The sequence below is a fragment of the Euleptes europaea genome, chromosome 12 (genome assembly GCF_029931775.1).
Source record: "Euleptes europaea isolate rEulEur1 chromosome 12, rEulEur1.hap1, whole genome shotgun sequence".
In the NCBI taxonomy this organism is placed as follows: Eukaryota; Metazoa; Chordata; class Lepidosauria; order Squamata; family Sphaerodactylidae; genus Euleptes; species Euleptes europaea.
Window position 1 is genome coordinate 22,779,608 of NC_079323.1, and position 18,968 is coordinate 22,798,575.

The 18,968-nt window shown below is 40.9% G+C and overlaps 1 protein-coding gene across 4 annotated transcripts in view; it reads left to right on the forward strand.

Moving 5' to 3' along the window:
• Nucleotides 1–18,968, forward strand: part of CDK8 (cyclin dependent kinase 8) — a 50,786-nt gene that overhangs the window by 12,378 nt on the left and 19,440 nt on the right. For 3 of the 4 annotated variants that reach the window (XM_056858436.1, XM_056858438.1, XM_056858439.1), the window contains exons 2-5: nt 541–616; nt 2,193–2,303; nt 5,383–5,523; nt 18,266–18,323. In XM_056858436.1, coding sequence (XP_056714414.1) covers nt 541–616; nt 2,193–2,303; nt 5,383–5,523; nt 18,266–18,323 — 386 coding nt within the window. Of the gene's footprint in view, nt 1–540; nt 617–2,192; nt 2,304–5,382; nt 5,524–18,265; nt 18,324–18,968 lie in introns of those variants that run through there. The other variant, XM_056858440.1, reaches the window with a different exon arrangement.

Genomic DNA, 18,968 nt, shown 5'->3' on the forward strand with positions numbered 1-18,968 from the left:
CAAGCAAATGGTTAATCTAATGTGTGTGCTCTACAAAGGTCGTGTTTTAATTTATCAGTAGGGAAGGACTTCAGTACGTATTCAGCAGCTTGTTGTGTGTCTTTCATTTTTCCTATACCTGTGGCAATTCCAGGCATCCTGATGTTTGCTTATGGGAGCATCTAAAGCTCCGGGGACCTCATCCTATAAACTCTGTTACACAATTTAAAAGAAGGAGAATGGAAAGAGGCAGTCTGCCCTTAGAAGGAATGCCTTGCAAAACTTCTAGCACAGAGCTAATTTGTTGCAAGGAAATGAGCAACATTGCACTCAGTTAGTATGACAGAGAAGAAGTTGTATTTGCTGTGGATGAATCCGGGCTCCTTAATTTTTGGGCTGGCCCCTCAGTCCAAAGAGAGTTTGTCAAGGCCTGCCTGCCTCTCATTCTTCCCCATTCCAGATATTTGCTTTCTGTGAGGGGAGGGGAAAAATTCTAAACCGTACTCATTCTTCCTTTGATATTACAAGACTTTTCTTGAAGCTTGTTTTCTTCTTTCACAGGAAAGACGATAAAGATTATGCTCTAAAGCAAATAGAAGGTACTGGAATTTCTATGTCTGCTTGCAGAGAAATAGCAGTAAGTAAAGTCAATCCTAAATGAGTCTTTCTGGAAGTGAATACAACTTAATTTATTGTTTCTGATAATGCTTTTCAAACCTGAGATAGGATATGCATTCTGCATGTCACAGCCTTGTGCATGTTACTACTGACCAGGAGGGATGCCTATGTATATGAAATCTGGACCAAATTATAACGGTATTAAGATATGATACATATGTGTATGTCTAAGATGCCCTTGACTTGGATAGCCCAGGCTAGCCCAGTCTCATCAGATCTCAGAAGCTAAGCAGGGTTGGCTCTGGTTAGTATTTGGATGAGAGATCACCAGCAAAGTCCAGGGTTGTGACATAGAGGCAGGCAAAGGCAAGCCACTGTTGAACATCTCTTGCCTTGAAAATCCTATGAGGTTGCAATAAGTCGTCTGTGACTTGACTGCAAAAAAGTCTAAGACAAAACTATGAAATATTTACTCTTTCTGTAAAAATGTACTCAAAAGGTATACCCTGTCTGTACTTGCAAAGCAGTTACAAAAAACTGGGTGTGATGGGAGTAGCCAAACAAGCTGCACTTGTTCATTATTGTACCCAAAAAGTGACCTTCAAAATAATGTGGTAGATATGGAACAAAATCCAAGAAGGTGATCTCACAGTCCTGTCATATTTCCTGAGATAGTTTTATATAGGATTTTAAATCAGCCATATTCTTAATCTGCTGGATACAGCATAGTAAATGTAAGCAAAGAGAAAATAGCTATTCACCTAGTTTGTTATGCATATTTTAACAGAATATTTTTTTTTATTTTTTTATCCCATTCTCAATCCCCAGCCAAGCCAGACTCAGAGCGGGTAACAACAAATCAATGACAATAAATATAAAACCATAAAACATCTTCCATTAAAACTATCAAAGCCACACAATCATCATAACAGATATAACAACATGGCGCTAACTGAGCATAAAACAACTGAGGGACCTGCAAAGCAAGTCAGTGCCCAAAAATAATAGATAAAACTGAGCGGGGTGGGGTGGATGGGTAGGGAGGCCAGCACAGATGACAACCTGCAGCTGCCCTCAGTTATAGGCCTGGTGTAAAAACTTCATTTTAAAGGTCCTGTGGAACTCTTTCAGGTCCCACAGGACCCTGATGTCACTAGGAAGGGAATTCCACCAGGCCAGGGCCGAAAAAGCCCTGGCCCTTTTTGAAGACAGCTGCACACTTCTTGGGCCAGGGACCACCAACAAGTTGTTATTTGTAGAGCATAATGCTCTTTGAATGAAAAGGATAAGGTTAGGTTTCCAAGTAACTTCGTCATGTTTATGGTGTATAAACATAAGATTTTTTAAATTATAAGCATTTAAACTTAAATACTACTATCTGCATCCTGAGGGAAATGCATTTGCCCTAGTTGTAGTCTGGTTTCAGTCTATAAGGAATGCCTTAATTAAAATGAAGCCCATGCCACTTTAAAAGCTTCAAAGATTCATTCTGCAAAACATGCTTATTCATAGGGCTCTAAATTATAAGAAGAATTGTTGGTTCTCATCTCTGGCTTGTGGGGACACCTTTCTAATGGATTGCATTTGTTTTGCAGCTGCTGCGGGAACTGAAGCATCCAAATGTTATTTCTCTGCAGAAGGTGTTTCTGTCTCATGCTGACAGGAAAGTGTGGCTTCTCTTTGATTATGCGGAACATGACCTCTGGGTAAGAAAGTCTGTAGTAATTGAATACATTGTTCAGCAGCAGATAAAACTTGTACTGCAACAACGTGCTTGTCTCTGGGGCATGCGGCAATGAAAGGAAGTGACTGCAGAAGTACATGCCACTTTTTGTAGTGCGTCATGTTCCATTAATTTCTTTGCAAGTGCATTTTTGTCCTTGATTTATGGCAGCTTTCCTTATGTTCTCCTAACATGGCACCTGAATGTGCAGATCTGGCTTTAGCCAATAGCAATTTGAGCATACCGATGAATAGAACATATCATAATATTAGAAATTACTCCTCTCTGCAGAAGCTTCACTGGAGAAAAGTAGAAACGTCAGAAAGTTGCTTTGTGAAGTGTGAGAGTGATGGTAGAGGTCTATCCTCTCTCCCAACAGCCAGCAAGTCCTGTGGCCCAAGGTGCCTCTTCCCTCCCACCCCTTATACCACTGGCAGTTGAGGTGGGGTCTTGCCTTACATGCAGAAGCCATATTTGGTCCAATTCCTTCCAGCTGCTGATCCCTGCTTCAAGGAACTATCTTTAGACATATGCCAGTCCACATTTGTAAGTTCAGTGTGATTGTATCATAATATGTGGATGAGGTAGCTGATTGCTAGGCTCTTGCACATTTGTGCATCTTCTCTAAAATTGCTTAAAGCAGATGCCGTTCACAAGTACCTGTAAAATTAGTGTTTGGGTCACACTTTTGTCTTAGCTTTCAAACTTTTAGGTACCAGCATGAAATTTCTGGATGTCTAGCGATTTTCCAGCTCTAGTCTATAGATCAGAAAGAAGTAAATGAGAAGTGCTGGGCAGCACATTCTGTATATGTCCTTGGACAATGTTCTGTATCTAAAAATGTTCAAGGACTGTGAACCTTGTTGGATAAACTTTAAAGAATGTGTGATATTTACAGCTGTTGGTGACTTTAGGTGAGGCTGACAGTCTGGACAGAAGTTTAAGCTATGCTTCAGCACATTGTGTTCCAGTTGTTCTGCCTTCAGTCTTCTAAAATTTGAACATGCATGAAGCTGCCTTATACAGAATTTGTACGACTGGCGTCCCCTCTCCAAGATCTCAGGTTAAGATTTCCCACATCACCTATTACCTGTAATGGGAGATCCCAGGGATTGAACCTGGTACCTTCTGCATGCAAAGCAGGTTTGCTTCTTCCACTGAGCAATGACTCAGGCCTTGGCATTAACTAAATGACAAAATAAAAATTGCTGCTAAACCTTGGGCTGTTACTGTGATCTATGAGTTTCTTTGTTTGTTTAGAGGAAAATTCTGTCCCACTGCAAGTGTATGTATGTGGATAAGTGTATGTATAAGGAGTATATCTCATTAGAAGCATGCAGTGGACTTTGCATTTACACATTTTGTGAAGAATATTGGAAATTTTAGAGGGGCAGCTGTGTTAGTCTCTGCAGTCAATTTAAATCTTGTGGCACCTTAAAAACCAACTTATTATACCATAAACTTGTCAGCTGGAGGTGATTTTATCAGGTGAATGAAACGTTGGCAGAGACACACATGCACAGAGCTGCAAGAAACAGAATCATCATGTTAGGGGATAAGGTGGCGTGGGAGGAGAGCAATTAGAAAGAGAGTTCAGAAGGCCCAAGTGAAGAGCCAAAGTCCAGTCAAAAGCATAAACAGTCCGCTCAGAGAGGCTGTCGACCACTCCCAGCTTTTGATGAACTGGTACTGTAGGATGGATCAGTATAGTATACATGAACCTGTAAGGAAGAACAACTATCCTTTGTATTTATTTATTTACATTATTTATAGTCTGCCTTTCTCACAGAGACTCAAGGCAGATTATACATACTGAGTCAGTACAATCAACCAAATGGGACATTCAATAACCAATGCATTAGGATTTTAGAAGTCTGGAACCACCAGGAAGAACTGAATCATAGCATAACTGTTGATATGACACATTAAGCAGTACAGAAGTTACATAATTAGAATCCTACTTATAATAAGCTATACAGAGCAGTATAGACCACAGTCCCTAATCATTTATCCAAGCAAGTTTGTAAAACCATATTGTGCAGTTCAACCCTATTACCTGCACAGAAAAGCCCTCTTGAGTGGTTCAGTTTTGCATAGTTTGTGGAAAGCCAGGAGATTGGAAGCTTTCGTGACCCCCTTGGGCAAACTGTTCTGCAAGGCAGAAGCCACAACAGAGAAAGCACGCATATGGGCAGTTGAGTAGTGAGAGCTAAAGATATATACAGCTGTATTCAAATCTCCTGGTGATGCGTAGAGGTACTGAATTGCTGCCTGGCCAAGGTGGTTCATCAGCATCATATTGATGACCACCAACCCCAAAGCTATGAATGATTTGTCCTAAGGGCTTTACATAGGGAATGAAAAGCATGGGGATAGAATTGCACCCTGTGGAACCCCGTAAGATAGATCCCACACCTATGACAACTGGTTTCCTATAATAATGTAATGAGCTAACCACCCAAAGTCCTTGTTGAATCTGATAGTATCACATTTGCTTATGAATCCCAACAGCAGCTTCTCCGTGGAATTTCCCTTTCATAATTTTCTGCTGCAATACTGCAACCTTCGAGTCAGTCAACGAATATCCAGGAAGGGATTGAAATTCTCTCCCACTGGTTTCTGAGTTTTCCCATTGGAATTGTCTGGTGCAGTTTCGATACTTATGGAGCTTCTGAACAATGATCACATTTCAGATGTATGATCTTTCTGATGAGTCTCTTTTCTGTGTTTATGTCACTGATGCTGGTGTCTTTAAAATATGAAATATAACTTTAGTAGCAATTCTTTTAATTGGGGGAAGAGTTTATATGCATGAGGCTTGAGGGCAAAGGACAAAATTACAGTGAGAATATACAAAACAATTGGTGCTATATTAAACATGAATACAATACCAATGCCAAAGGGAGATAACTCTTGCAGTGCGAGAACAAGGCACTCCCCTTTGTTTAAATCCCAAGGAATGCACCACTAGTTAATGAATTCAGATGAGGTTTTGACTTGAAGCATTTTGTCAAAATATTAGCATATAGGTTTATTAGGGATGCTTGTTTTCTGTTTTTCAGCACATTATAAAGTTTCACAGAGCTTCTAAGGCAAACAAGAAGCCAGTTCAATTACCTCGGGGGATGGTGAAATCGCTATTATATCAGATTCTAGATGGTATTCATTACCTACATGCTAACTGGGTGTTACACAGGGATTTGGTAAGTAGTTCTACAGTGGGGATTAGAAATAGATGCAAGTCTTATATTTGGTAGTGGTTTACTGAAGATGTTAGATAATGGAGTTACTAACAGTTGTATTAAATGTCTAGCAATTAAGCTTGTGTGCGTTTCTTATGACATTTTTTTTGTCTGGCAAGGGAAGTGGTTTTTTCCTGTAGCTGCTCTTGTGTGGTTGAGTAAAGGTAGTGCCACAATAAGAGCAAAGTCTCACTGCAAAAGTTGCATCTGTCATCACATAAGTGATATTTCTTTTGAATTTTTTTAATGCATGCTAACCTTTTAAGGATGTAAGAAATTGTATTGCTATGTCAGAGTAAAGATCCATTCTAATCACTATCTTTGGTAGTGGCCAGTCAAAAACTCCTGGAATTAGTCATCCCCTGAAGTTTGCCCTCAGATTGTCATGATCAGGAGTTAGTTATTGATAGACTCCGTTCTCCAGGATTGTGCATAGCCCTCATTTAACGCCATCTAATTGACTAGTCCTCCACTCATCCTGTGTTGCATGATCAAATTCTTTGATTTCCTGAATCTGCTACCAATCGCTTTCATTAGATAACTTCTCTTCAAAATAGTTGAGAGATAAGCTGTTCACTCTATCCACTTACATAATCCCCTCTCATTTCCTCACCTCTTTAAAATGCCCCAAACTCCTGAACCTTTCTTGGTAGGGAAGATGTTCCAACCCCTGAGGAGAGGTGACAAGAAAAGCAAACAGTGTTCAAACCGAGAGCCAGCATGGTGTCGTGATTAAAGAGTGTTGAACTAATATCTGGGAGACCCAGGTTGAAATCCCGACGCTGCCAAGAAGCTCACTGAATGACCCTGGGACGGTCACTCTCTCTCAGCTTGACCTAGCTCACAGGGTTGTTGTGAGGATAAAGTGGAGAAGGGGAGAATGATGCATGCCACTCTGAGCTCTTTGGAGGAAGGGTATTATAGAAATGTACATAATCAATAGTCAATGTATTACAATATCATTCTGATACTTTGTGTTGTTTTCCAAATAACACTAGAGCACTGTGCTGATCCAAGGCAAGGCAAATTTGACAGATCCCCCCTCTTTTCTTGCTGTGTGGCATATTGGCCGTGATTGTTCCCTTGCCTTCAGCTGAGTGGTTTTGGGGCATGCAAAGAACTGCTGGTAGAGTACTGGGATAGGATCTGGGAGACCCAGGTTGAAATCCCCACTCTGCCATGAAGCTTCAGTGGGACAAGCCCCTTTTGTATGAAATCATTCTGCTTTGCAACCATAGGATCTGACTCTGTGTTTGTTAATGTAGAAATATTTCCCTCTTCAACCGCTGAACAAGATAGTATAAATGTTGAGTTAAATCCTGAAATCCAAATGCTGCACCCTTACTTAATTTTATTTATTTTTTAATTAAATTTATATCCCTCCCCTACCAAGGTAGGGCTCGGAGCAGCTTACATCAATATAATCCCAATCCTATACAAATCAGTTTAAAAACATAGGGTAATACAATACCTATGAGTTTCTATAAAATCCAATAAAAACCCACAATTTATGTTAACAATCCAAGGCATCAATAGAATACTGTATAAACCCTCAGTCAGGAGAGACAAGGTGGGTGGGCAAGATGGACCAGGTTTAATTTTACAAAAGACAGGAACCAGAGGGGCCAGTTTTGATGGAGAACGTTGCTGTCCTCAGCCATAGGCCTAGTGGAACATCTCTGTCTTGCAGGCCCTGCGGAATTGACCTAAGTACCGCCTTTATGTTGTAGTACTCCCCCCCCCCCCCCACTGCCGCTAGCCCATTGTCTTCTTACTGTTTATCAGCTAGGGCTTCAGGGAAGTGCTGTGAGAAGAAAACACAGGGATAGGAATCTTCTCCTTCCTTACCACTGACCTACATCAGTGCTGCTGCAGTGTGAGCAGGAGGCGGGGTTCGGCCAACTGTCCTCACTCACTGCATGGAAAAGATGGCAGCGAGGGCTTGGTTGAAGGATTATGCAATGAGGATATCATGGAGAACATTTTCCCTACATTCTTTATCCTGTAGCTGCATGGCTAAGCTTGCTCTGCTTCCACCACAAACCGATCTCCTCTCCAGAAAAAAGCAGGCGGGCATTGGTAGGTGTTAGACCAGGTGCCTTCTTTCAACCTCCGCCTCCCCTTGTGAAATGTACTTTCTGCAAGATTATTTTATTTACATTATTGATAGTCCACCTTTCTCACTGAGGCTCACCTGTGAGAGGCCAGCTTAGAGAATTATTAGTGGAGTCCATCAAGTTGAACATTTTGGAGTAAGTCTGCTGAGTTATGCATCCCCATGATTTAGACTTGGATGTCATATTGCTTTTTGTGTATGTATGAGACAGCGGTTGCAGTAGTTTTTGATATGCAGTTTCTTGATTTTCAGCAATAACAATGGCATTGCTTATTAGCTTAGCAACTTTGATCTGTAAAACAAAGCTTGGATTCATAGCTTACAACGCACATCGCTTATGAAATAGCTGGTCTTACCAACTGTTCACATTGATACACATCTGGAGTTTTTGTTTTCCTTTATGCTTTTTTGATGCATTACCCTGAGCTTTTGAAACAGCATCTGCAGTGTTCAGGTCTTTCATCTAGCATAATGATCTTCCTCAAAAATATGTTCCATCATAGATAATTTGTCTTTCATTCTCTTGCCCAGCAAATGTTTCTGACGCTGCCCATCTAAATGACTTGCAACTTTCTTGTTACAGACCAAAAGATCAAGCAAATTTGGGTATTGGAGCAAACATCAGAGTCATCGGGCTCAGTTCAGTACAAATCAGCTGCAGCCCTGATGTGTGCAGAGGATTTTGTCAAAAACTGGACCTTGTGATCAGTTTGAATCCCTTATTGAGTCGCTTAGACCACATGAAAAATCAGTATAGAAGTGTGGGGAGAGGGGTGTTTTTTACAAAAGAACCTCTTAAAGAAGGTTCAGTATTAAAGAAGAAAGGCAGGCACCGGATGAACTCATGAAAATTAAATAACTGAATACTGTACAAAGACTTTCTTGGCAGACTGCTTTTGGAACTGTTTGCACATATGTCTGAAGTTCACGGATGCATCTTACTGTCAAATGCACAACCAATGTTATGATTGTCAGTGTTCATGTAGCACTGAAAGCAGACAATTGCTGCCGTCAAGGAATTTTTCTCATGCTTAAAGTTCTGAATATATATAAAAAAAGTCAATTTGGGTACCACTGGTCTAGATCAGGGATCCTCGGTCCTGTTGAGTCTGTAGGCATTTTGGAATTTTGAGGACAGGGAGCTTGCACCATTACACAATGACTGCCATTACTGGCTGGGGCTGTTCACCATTTGTTAGGTAGTAGAAACAGCGGAGGCAGCTGTTTCTGAATAGGTGCTCCCTGAAAACCCACAGGTACGCCTCCTTGTTTCTTCTAACACCCCTGCTTCTTCAGTGAGGTCGAAGAAACCCAGGAGTGGTTCTTTGCTTTGGGGAAGAAGTAAATGGGCCCCAGGAAACCCATCAGGAGCAGCCAGCATGGTGTAGTGGTTTGGAGCGCTGGACTCTAATCTAGAGAACCGGGTTTGATTCCCCACTCCTCCACATGAGATGCGGAGGTTGATCTGGTGAACCGGGTTGGTTTCCCCACTCCCACACATGAAGCCAGCTGGGTGACCTTGGGCAAGTCACATCTCTGTTAAGAGTTCTCTCAGCCCCACCTACCTTACGGTGTCTGTTGTGGGGAGGGGAAGGGAAGGTGATTGCAAGCCAGTTTGATTCTTCCTTAAGTGGTGGGGAAAGTCGGCATATAAAAACCAACTCTTCTTCTTCTTCTTCCATGATGCCCCTCAGGCCACACGGGGCATCACTGGGCTAGATTGTCACCATTTCCACATTGCTGTTGTGAAATGAGTTGGTGGCCTTTAAAACTGTGATTGCAATTGGCAAGGTTTGGCTGACAGCGCAAAACCACCAGCTGTTTGGGGGATGCTTGTACTACATGGCCAACTTGTGCGGCGTGGGTGCCTCAGGTTTCAAATGTAGCAAACATTTTTATGCCTGGACAGCTCCAGGGGGCTTGGAGGCTTGGCTATGACACAGTCCTGTGCTGCGGCTCGCAAATTCCCACAAGTTCAGTACATTAGAGGCAAAACCACAGTAAATAGCACTATGATATATGAATATAAAATGTTTTGCCGTCTCTTTGGTGTTGAGATCTTCCAGAGCAATTTAATAAAATATCTAACAAGCAGTATCAGAATGGGGAAAAATGTAAATTTGAACAAAAAGAAGGTGGGGGGAACAAGTCAGCAGAGGTAGACAAAGCATCACGGGAATATAAACTGGACGTTTATCTTGCAGAAGGATCAATTAAGCCAAAAGCCTTCTGAAGGAAGTTCATGTTAATCTGTTTTCTGAAAACCAGCAGAGGTGGGGTCTCGAACGCCTGATGGCGCTGCTCCTCTCCATCCCCTTTGGCACAGAATACAGCAATAAACAAAATTCTGACCCAACAAAAATCTTGCCAGACCTTCCTGCATCCTAGTAATCCCACATTTCCCTCTGACAGCTGAGAAGTGGCTTGCTGCTGAGCTGTGCCTCACCTGTTAAGGAAGAAAGGCCCATTAAAAGAGCTGAAAGAATTTAATGCTGCCAATTTTTTAGATGGCACAAAAACGATCTCCCTCCGTGGTTTGCTGCAAATCTCCAGCCATCCTACCGCTTCCCTTTTAAGTTGGAACAAAGTTTTTTTTTTCCTTGCTCCAGCTTAATGGGAGAGGCTCAGGGAGACCTGCAAGCCATCATTCTCCTAAAGAGGTCGGTGCCACATAAAAACTCCCAAATAAAGAAGGGGTATGCTTTGTTCCACCTGGGGGAGAAAAAATCTACCTGGTGAAATTGCCCGTAACAGAAAAGGTTTTAGCAACCATTGCAAGTAGCATGCTGTAAAAGCCCCAGCTCTTTCAATAAGCCACAGCTAAGGCGACTTGGTTCACTGCTATGTGGACAGGGCTCTGAAAAATCCTTGGTTTGAGCCTGTGTGATGGCGTTCCTAAAAGATACCCTGCTGCTTCTCCTCACTTGGTGTTCACTTCTGCAGTCACTATCTAGAGGGAAGCGAATGGAGCTGGGTTGTATGAAGGGATACAGTTTTGATGGTATTCTCTACAGTGGCCCTAAAGAAATGGCCAGGGAGACTGAACTTTACCACCTTAGTTCATTCTGTTTTGTACATCACATTCCATTATTGTTTTTTAAAGCGATGCCACAATGGGATAAAAAGAGAGCATAAAAGCACTGACCTACATAGAAATCTATCACTAGATCAAAAATTAATATAGGTAACTGGGCAGCTAAATTGGACTTGTTTCATCATCCCCGGTGAAATATCTTGAAGACTGAAGTTTGATCCCTGTTTGAAAGCCTATCTTGTGAGATTTTCTTCAAATAATATGCATCTGAACACGAGAGAATAGATTAGATAAATTCCAAGAGCCTGCAATATGAGCAGAAGTAAATCTCTGCTTTTGGATCACATGTTGTTCTTACTAAGAGTGGAGTAAGAGTAAACATTAAACTTGAGACCCCTTTCTGTAGCAACTGAGTACGCCACGAATGTGTGTCATTCAGTCTTAATCTTGCTCAGAAATGGCGATTTGTAAGTAAACACTACTTAAAGAATTTAAGCATGAGATGTATTGATTCAGCTAAATGGTTTTCTCCCCAAAATCTTATTTTATTACCTCTAGGTTATCATAGACCTATGCAGATGTCATTCATGGGGCACGTTACAGAAAACTGACTTGGTAAACTTATAGACATATAGCGGCTACAGTGTCTGTCGAACTGGACTCCTTCAGACAACCTAGCAAAAACGAGTGGTTTGAATCCTGCAGGGCCATCTTCTAGTGTAATAAAATCTCGCACCGGGCCGGGATGTTCCTGTTGATAATAAGGCATATATTTGGAAAATGTATGTCCTGCATACTCACAGCTTTAGAGCTGGCTTACAACAGCTGTTTTATGATGTTATATTATTTTACTTTCTATTCCTTGGCTCCATCAACCAAAAGGGAGACTGCAGCCAAGAAATCAGAAGGAGATTGAGAGTGGGAATGGCAGCCATGAAGGATCTAGAAAAGATTCTGTAGTGTAAGGATGTGTCACTGGCCACCAAGATTAGTTCATGCCATCGTATTCCCTATTACTATGTATGGGTGTGAAAGCTGGACATTGAAGAAAGCGGATAGAAAGTAGATTCCTTTGAAATGTGGTGTTGGAGGGGAGTGTTACGGATACCGTGGACTGCCAAAAAAACAAATCAGTGGGTTCTAGATCAAATCAAGCCTGAACTGACCCTAGAAGCTAAAATGACTAAACTGAGGCTATTGTATTTGGTCACATTATGAGAAGACAAAGAGTCACTGGAAAAGACTGTCATGCTAGGAAAAGTTGAGGGCAGCAGGAAAAGAGGAAGACCCAACAAGAGTGGATTGACTCAATAAAGGAAGCCACAGCCCTCAGTTTGCAAGATCTGAGCAAGGCTGTCAAAGATAGGACATTTTGGAGGACTTTGATTCATAGCGTCGCCACGAGTCGGAAGCGACTTGATGGCACTTAACACACACACACATTATTTCACTTGTGAGACACTGATCGCAGGCCTTAGAAGAGGTGACAAATACATTTTCTAAATTATTTACAGTGTGTAAGACCCAAGCCTATGTTTTTGTTTCTATTGCATTTTCAACAGTTTGATTTTAAAAACCGAAACTGAAATCTTCCACTCTAATTGTATTTTGAGTATGAATGGAATTTGATCAGAACGTTTTATAATTTGACAGGAACTTATTTATTTTAGTAAAGTAAATTGAGCATGATCTGAATCAATGGGTGACTTTTAATCATTGTTTAGGTTGAATTGTAATGAATTGTTGAATGACAGGATCATATTTGAACTTATTAAGCTAATGTGTTTAACTTGGCAGGTGCTAACTTTATTACTAGCCAGGAAAAAAGCAGGAGGATGCTAAAATGCCAGCTTACTTTCTGTTAAAAAATGACTGCTAAGTCTTATCATCCACTCTGCTAGCAGTGTCACTTTCCTCTGATACAATGTGACTTCCCTTGATGCAAGAGGCTTCACCATTGGTGGGAGACCCTCTTACATCAGAGAAAAGGCTCCTTGCACCGGAGGAAATTGCCAGTGTTAGGAGATACAGCCCAATAGAAAAGTTAATATTAGTGAGGATGCTATGTTGGAAGGGCCATAATACTTTTTGCTGAAATTAACAGGGTAGGGAAGGGTCCCCAACACAGTGCTAGTGTTTTTAGAAAGTGGGCAGGGACAGTGTGGCTTTAACCCAGAAGGGTTTCTGATAGCTGTTGGAGGTCGGATCAGGTTGCAGATTTTTCAAAAGGTTGCCTTGGCAGCTGCTGCCACCACAGCATAAGGATCTTCTCTGTGTCACTGTGAAGTCGTGTTCATGGAAGACATTATTTTTAAACAATATGTTCATTTTAAAAGGGGTCCTGGTAAACAGAGCTTCTGCCTGAAATGCAAAGTTAATATTATATTTTTGCATAACCTCACTCCTTGACATTTTGAGGTTGGCTATGCCTGTGGTTGTGTCCACCACCCTTTGTCAGAATCCCAAAGGAGTCTGCAAGCTTTAAAGGGTTGGGGTCCCTGTGGGTTAGGGTATTGTATTGATAAAGACTTAGATCAGTTCAGCAAGAAGAAGATTGAATTATAACACTGGAAAATAAATTGGATGCTGTGGGAAGCAACCTAATTAACGGAAAGGTAAGAGGCAGAAAGAACTGGGCGATTAACTTGCTGCTGTACTTAAGATTTGGAAAATAAAGCCACAAGGTTTATCACACTAACACAATTTATTCCAAGTCCAGGTTCACTTCATCATGCATGAAATATATGTTCATAAAGCCAGTGAATTTATGTTTCTGAGGGGTATGGGGATGTGCCCTGTGGAAAATTTAATATCTGACTGGTTGGTTTGTAAGCAAAAGAAATTAAGTTTAGAAGTACTTTCAGTATTTAGATTGAGATACCATTATAACATGTTCAGATAATATGGTTTGACAGTGATTTCTAACCTTGATACAGTACACTGGATGGCAAAAGCCTAAGTGAATGATTGGTCATTTCTTAATTCAGCAGATATTAGGTTTATCTCCTGAAACTTTAAGGAAGCATAAGTTTGTAAAGGAGTTCACCTCTGCTGCATCTGAAAAAGATTAATTATGAATGGATTCCCTGTTTAAATTATTTGTGTGTGTGCATGTGCGCATATGAAGTTTTTTAGGGTGGGTTTTTTAAATAATAAAATGCTATCAGAATGGTTCAGGGAGGTAGAGATACAGTCTTTTGTATAGCTACTTCGGTTATTTCTATGCAGTATGGTAGATTTTTCCCCTTTATATTTTGTTGCATGTATTCTGGATCTTTATATACATAAAGAACATGAAAGGCCATGCTGGATCAGACCAAGGTCCGTCAAGTCCAGCAGTCTGTTCACAAAGTGGCCAACTAGGTGCCTCCAGGAAGCCCACAAGACAACTGCAGCAGCATTGTCCTGCCTGAGTTCCACAGCAGCTAATATAATAGGTATACTCATTTGATCCTGGAGAGAATAGGTATGCATCATGACTAGTATCTGTTTTTACTAGTAGCCACGAATAGCCCTCTCCTCCATGAACATGTCTACTCCCCTCTTAAAGCCTTCCAAGTTGGCAGCCATCACCACATCCTGTGGCAGGGAGTCCCTCAATTTAACTATGTGTTGTGTGAAGAAATGCTTCCTTTTATCTGTTTTTAATCTCTCACCCTCCAGCTTCAGCAGATGACCCCATGTTCTAGTATTATGAGAGAGGTGTTCACTCTCTCCATGCCATGCATAATTTTACAGCCCTCCATCATGTCTCTCCTTAACCGCCTTCTTTCCAAGCTAAACCGCCCTAAGCGTTTTAACCGCTCCTCATAGGGAAGTTGCTCTAGTCATCTGATCATTAATATTCTGATTGGAATACTAGCAGGTGAGAGATTGTGATAACTCTAGTAAGTCCTATATTGTATTTTTTTAATAGCTAGATTTGAGTCCAGTAGCGCCTTAGAGACCAACAAGATTTTTGGGGTATAAGCTTTAGAATCAAAGCTCCCTTTCTCAGGTATGAGTTGGAGTGGATTGTACCTCTGCATCCTAAGTTTCTTCTTTGCAACATCTCTCCCACCTTCTGACTGGGATATAAGGACTCAGATCTCCATTCTGACTAGGATCTGATGAAGGGATCTTTCACTATCGAATGCTCCTACCCCGAAAATCTTATTGGTCTCTCAGGTGCTACTGGACTAGAATCCAACTGTTCTACCACAGACCAACACAGCTACTCTCTAAAACTGTATTTTAAAACAAAAATTCAAAAGAATAAATAAAAGTGTCTGAAAGTGGTTAGGGAAGAGCGAGAACATGCAGCATTTCCATGTCTTTGTACCTGTAAAAAAAAAGTAAAGATGTGCATTTGACTTTCTCTTTGTCAAGCCTGTAGAGTGTCTCTCAATCGTAAGATTTTTTTTTCCTGTTCTCAAAAGTCATACCCAATGAGTAGTGAGAGCTAAAGTATGATTGCACAAAATAGGAATTTGTAAGAGCCGCTGTGCCATGGCAGCCTGACATTGTCAAAGCACACTGCAACATCACACAGTTATTTTCTGCAATTACAGTGCCTCTTACACTAACTGTATCCAGAGCTTATAACCTTTCACCCTCCTCAGCAAGAAGCCCTTCTCTGTTGTGTCTTGCTGATGAGGTAGCCTCATCTGGGGCATGTTCCTCACACCGTATTATGTTGGGACTATCAATAGGCCATGGGCATATAGAGCCTCCTGTGAAATTCTTAGCCCCTGATCTCCCCTCTGCAGGTGGTCTTATTCCCCTTGTGATTCTGGCAGTGGAAACTCCTAAAAACACTTGCTTTGAGATTGGTTTTTACGTTTATAATTTGCCTTATCTATAGGCTTTTAGGGCAGCAAGTAGTAACTTGTTTAACATTGATATCTCAATAACATTTCCTTAACTTCTGCTTTCTAACACATGAAATACCTTTTCTCTAGAAGAGTGTTCTAATGAATGTGATTGGACTTCCTGTACAGCCTCTTGACATGTAACCATTTTAAGATTTATAGCTGAAATATATGGACCTAAGTGGAAAGTATGAACAGCTTATGCATAGCTGTACCCGTGTTCTAGCATCAAGCTTGCAAACTGGATATCAGAAAGGTGTTTGGCCTGGCTAATAGGAAGAAAAATAGCCAGTCCCGTAGTTACCCTGTCATGACGCTGCCTTATACTGAAACAGATCCTTCATCCATCAAGGTCAGTATTGTCTACTCAGACCGGCAGCAGCTCTCCAGGGTCTCAGGTCTTCCACATCACCTACTTGCCTAGTCCCTTTAATGAGATGTCAGGCATTGAACCTGGGACCTTCTGCATGCCAAGAAGATGCTCTACCACTGAGCCACTGCCCCTCTCCACTGTCCTCCTTCATCCAGTAGTTTATTGAACCCCACTCCTTCAGAGTCAGATTTAAATCTTTATAGAGAGCTACTTCACACACAGAGGACCATGTTACATGTGTGAGGAATACATGTTTGTTTCGCTCTGGGGGCATATGGATGTGTGGTAAAATGCAGCCACTCCAAATGTTATGAAGTTCAGTCAAAATGATCTGAACATTCTTAGTGCGCTGATATGTCATAGCCATGGTTAGATTGCTTAATTCCTGACGGTATACAGTTATGCCATGTTGTAAAAGTTAGGGCTGGTCTTTGTCATGCTCCTTTTTAAAAAAAAAATCTGCAGTATATGCAAGTGTGTCATTAGGCTGAGAACTCCAGTGATTTAGTGGGATTCAAGAGGAAGGAAAGGGAGACAGGGGCAGCCTGGCACTTTGCCATTTGCCTCGGGCACTCTTCTCCACTAAAAGGGAGAAGCAGAATTGTGTTCAGTGTCATGGCAGCAGAGCAGAGGTGATGGGGGGGGGGAATGGCAGCAGTGCAGGTGAGCAGACCAGGATGGCTAACCATCCCCTTAGTTGAAAAGAGCAAGAGTCCAGTAGCACCTTCAAGACTAACAAAGTTTCTGGCAGGGTATGAGCTTTCGTGAGCCACAGCTCACTTCTTCAGATACCTGCCAGAAATTGTGTTAGTCTTTAAGGTGCTACTGGACTCTTGCTCTTTTCTGCCACTACAGACAGACTAGCACGGCTTCTCTTCGTGATCCATCCCCTCAGTAGACTTCGCTTCTCTGTTCTTGAAAGAACAGGGAGAAGAAATGGAAGGGGGTTACAGATGATGAGACTCTTCCAACCCCCTTATAATGAACCCCCTTTACTTAGTAATTTTTTGTATGGCACCCAGCCCGTTTATGTTGGCATTCCAGCGTTCTGTAAAATGCTTCTTTCCTTGCACAATATTTGTAATGTTGGAACCACCTTTTTGGCTGATTTTTATTAGATATCTGTTGTACTTCTGCTACTAGCCAGGTTGCCTAACAGTGCCATATAGTAGTTCTAGGTTCCCTTAGCTAAGAGAGCATGTATTTCAATGAGTCTGCATTTCGGCCATCTTTAAACCCGTCCAGAGTCATGCATATCCCTTTTCAAATCTGTTCTTCACTAATCCTTCACACATTTATGCTGCCCTTGTAATGACGGCAGGTTACAGCTGTCCATATCAAAGGTATTTTTCATCCATCTAAAGCCTTCTTAAGCTACTTTTATCTAACATATTTTATGCTGTCTTAAAGTTCATAAATATGTGGTCACATAGCACTTTCACAGTTGTGACAATAGCGATAGGGCGAAAAAAATAGCCTTTATGCATATTTAAATGATAGCCTACTTCAAAGCTTCAAGCTCTGAGTTGTTGATGCCAGATTTCCTTAAAAGAACAGTAGTAATTATTCTTGAAATTTGAGGGGAGGGGCTAAGAGCTGAATATATCACTCTGTTTAGACTGCTACAGTGAAAGTCACTTTATATAACCTAAGATAGCACACATATTAGTATTGGGATATTCCAACTCTTTCAAAATTGTCTAAACTTTTTTGTCATAAATAAAAACTTCTAAATATTAACATGTCGAGAAAGAAAAACAGTGCCACAAACTGGATATTTTTTTAAAAGCCTTAATAGCAAGCCTTTAACATCCTGCTGAGGGTTGACAATTCAGAAAATAATGTTATCTGCAAAGGGGGGAGGCATCTGAAAGGCTTGTGTTCAAGAGGGCCAATTGGCTAAATTTTAAGACTACAATTTGCTTTCATGGTTTCAGAATCTCTGGCTTTACTTATTGAATTATCATACAGTGATTAGTTCACTTAGTCTTGGAGGATTATGCAAAATGGGGAAAAGATGTTCAGTCCTTGGCTAATTTTGGATGTTAAAGAGGCAGGGAGAAACAACAGTTTTCCTGAGTGAACTCTGACGCTTAGCTGAGATAGGGGAGTTACTGAAAGGAAGCTCTGTAAGAGAAAGTAGCTCCAAATTGGCTGAGAATAAATTTGCTCCTTGTGTAGCCTTGTAACAAACTAATTAACAGGCACTATCTATATGATACTCCACTGCATTTCTAATTTAAAATTGGGGGAAAAATCTGCTAATTTCAGGCACAAATGTTTAGGTTTATCTTGGTATATGTATTGTATATTTATTTTTTTTTCCACAGAAACCTGCTAATATTTTAGTTATGGGTGAAGGTCCTGAGCGAGGAAGAGTAAAAATTGGTATGTTTATATCTTTGATAAGTCCCAGTGTAGCATTTAAGACAGAATGTTCTAAAAGGTTTAGTTGTACAGGTCAATAAGTACTGTTAATGCTTTCTGGATCGCAGACGAAAACCTAATCAAATGGAGAGGTAAAATCCATTAATGGTGGACAACGTCAAACAGTTTCGGAGGGATAGAGAACAAGGAAAGTCCTAAAAAAATTCCTTCTGTTTCGCTGAAAATATTATTTCACTGAAGACGCTGAGTAATAAAACATGGTTTTAGTGAGGACTGGGTGAAGTATTGTTGAGACAGTAGGCTGGTTCGTCAAGTAGAGGAGGCAAAGGAAGAAGCCCACAAGCGTTAATTGAGAAAAATGTACAAAACCTTATATCTTAAAACAAGATGAGGAGTTACAAGTATTGGGACAAATTTTGGCTGTGAGAACGTCTTGTAATACAGACATTCTATTATTTAAAAACTCTATAAAAAGTAATTAAACTTTAGTCTGATAGTAAAATCCTTCTTGATAGTAAAATCCTCCTTGTAGTGTAACCCAGCATCTCACTGATGCACTTTGGTATCTTAAGGACATAAGTGAGTTGCACCATAGAGATACCCAATATGCATCCTGTATAAACCTAATATAACCCAAAATCCATA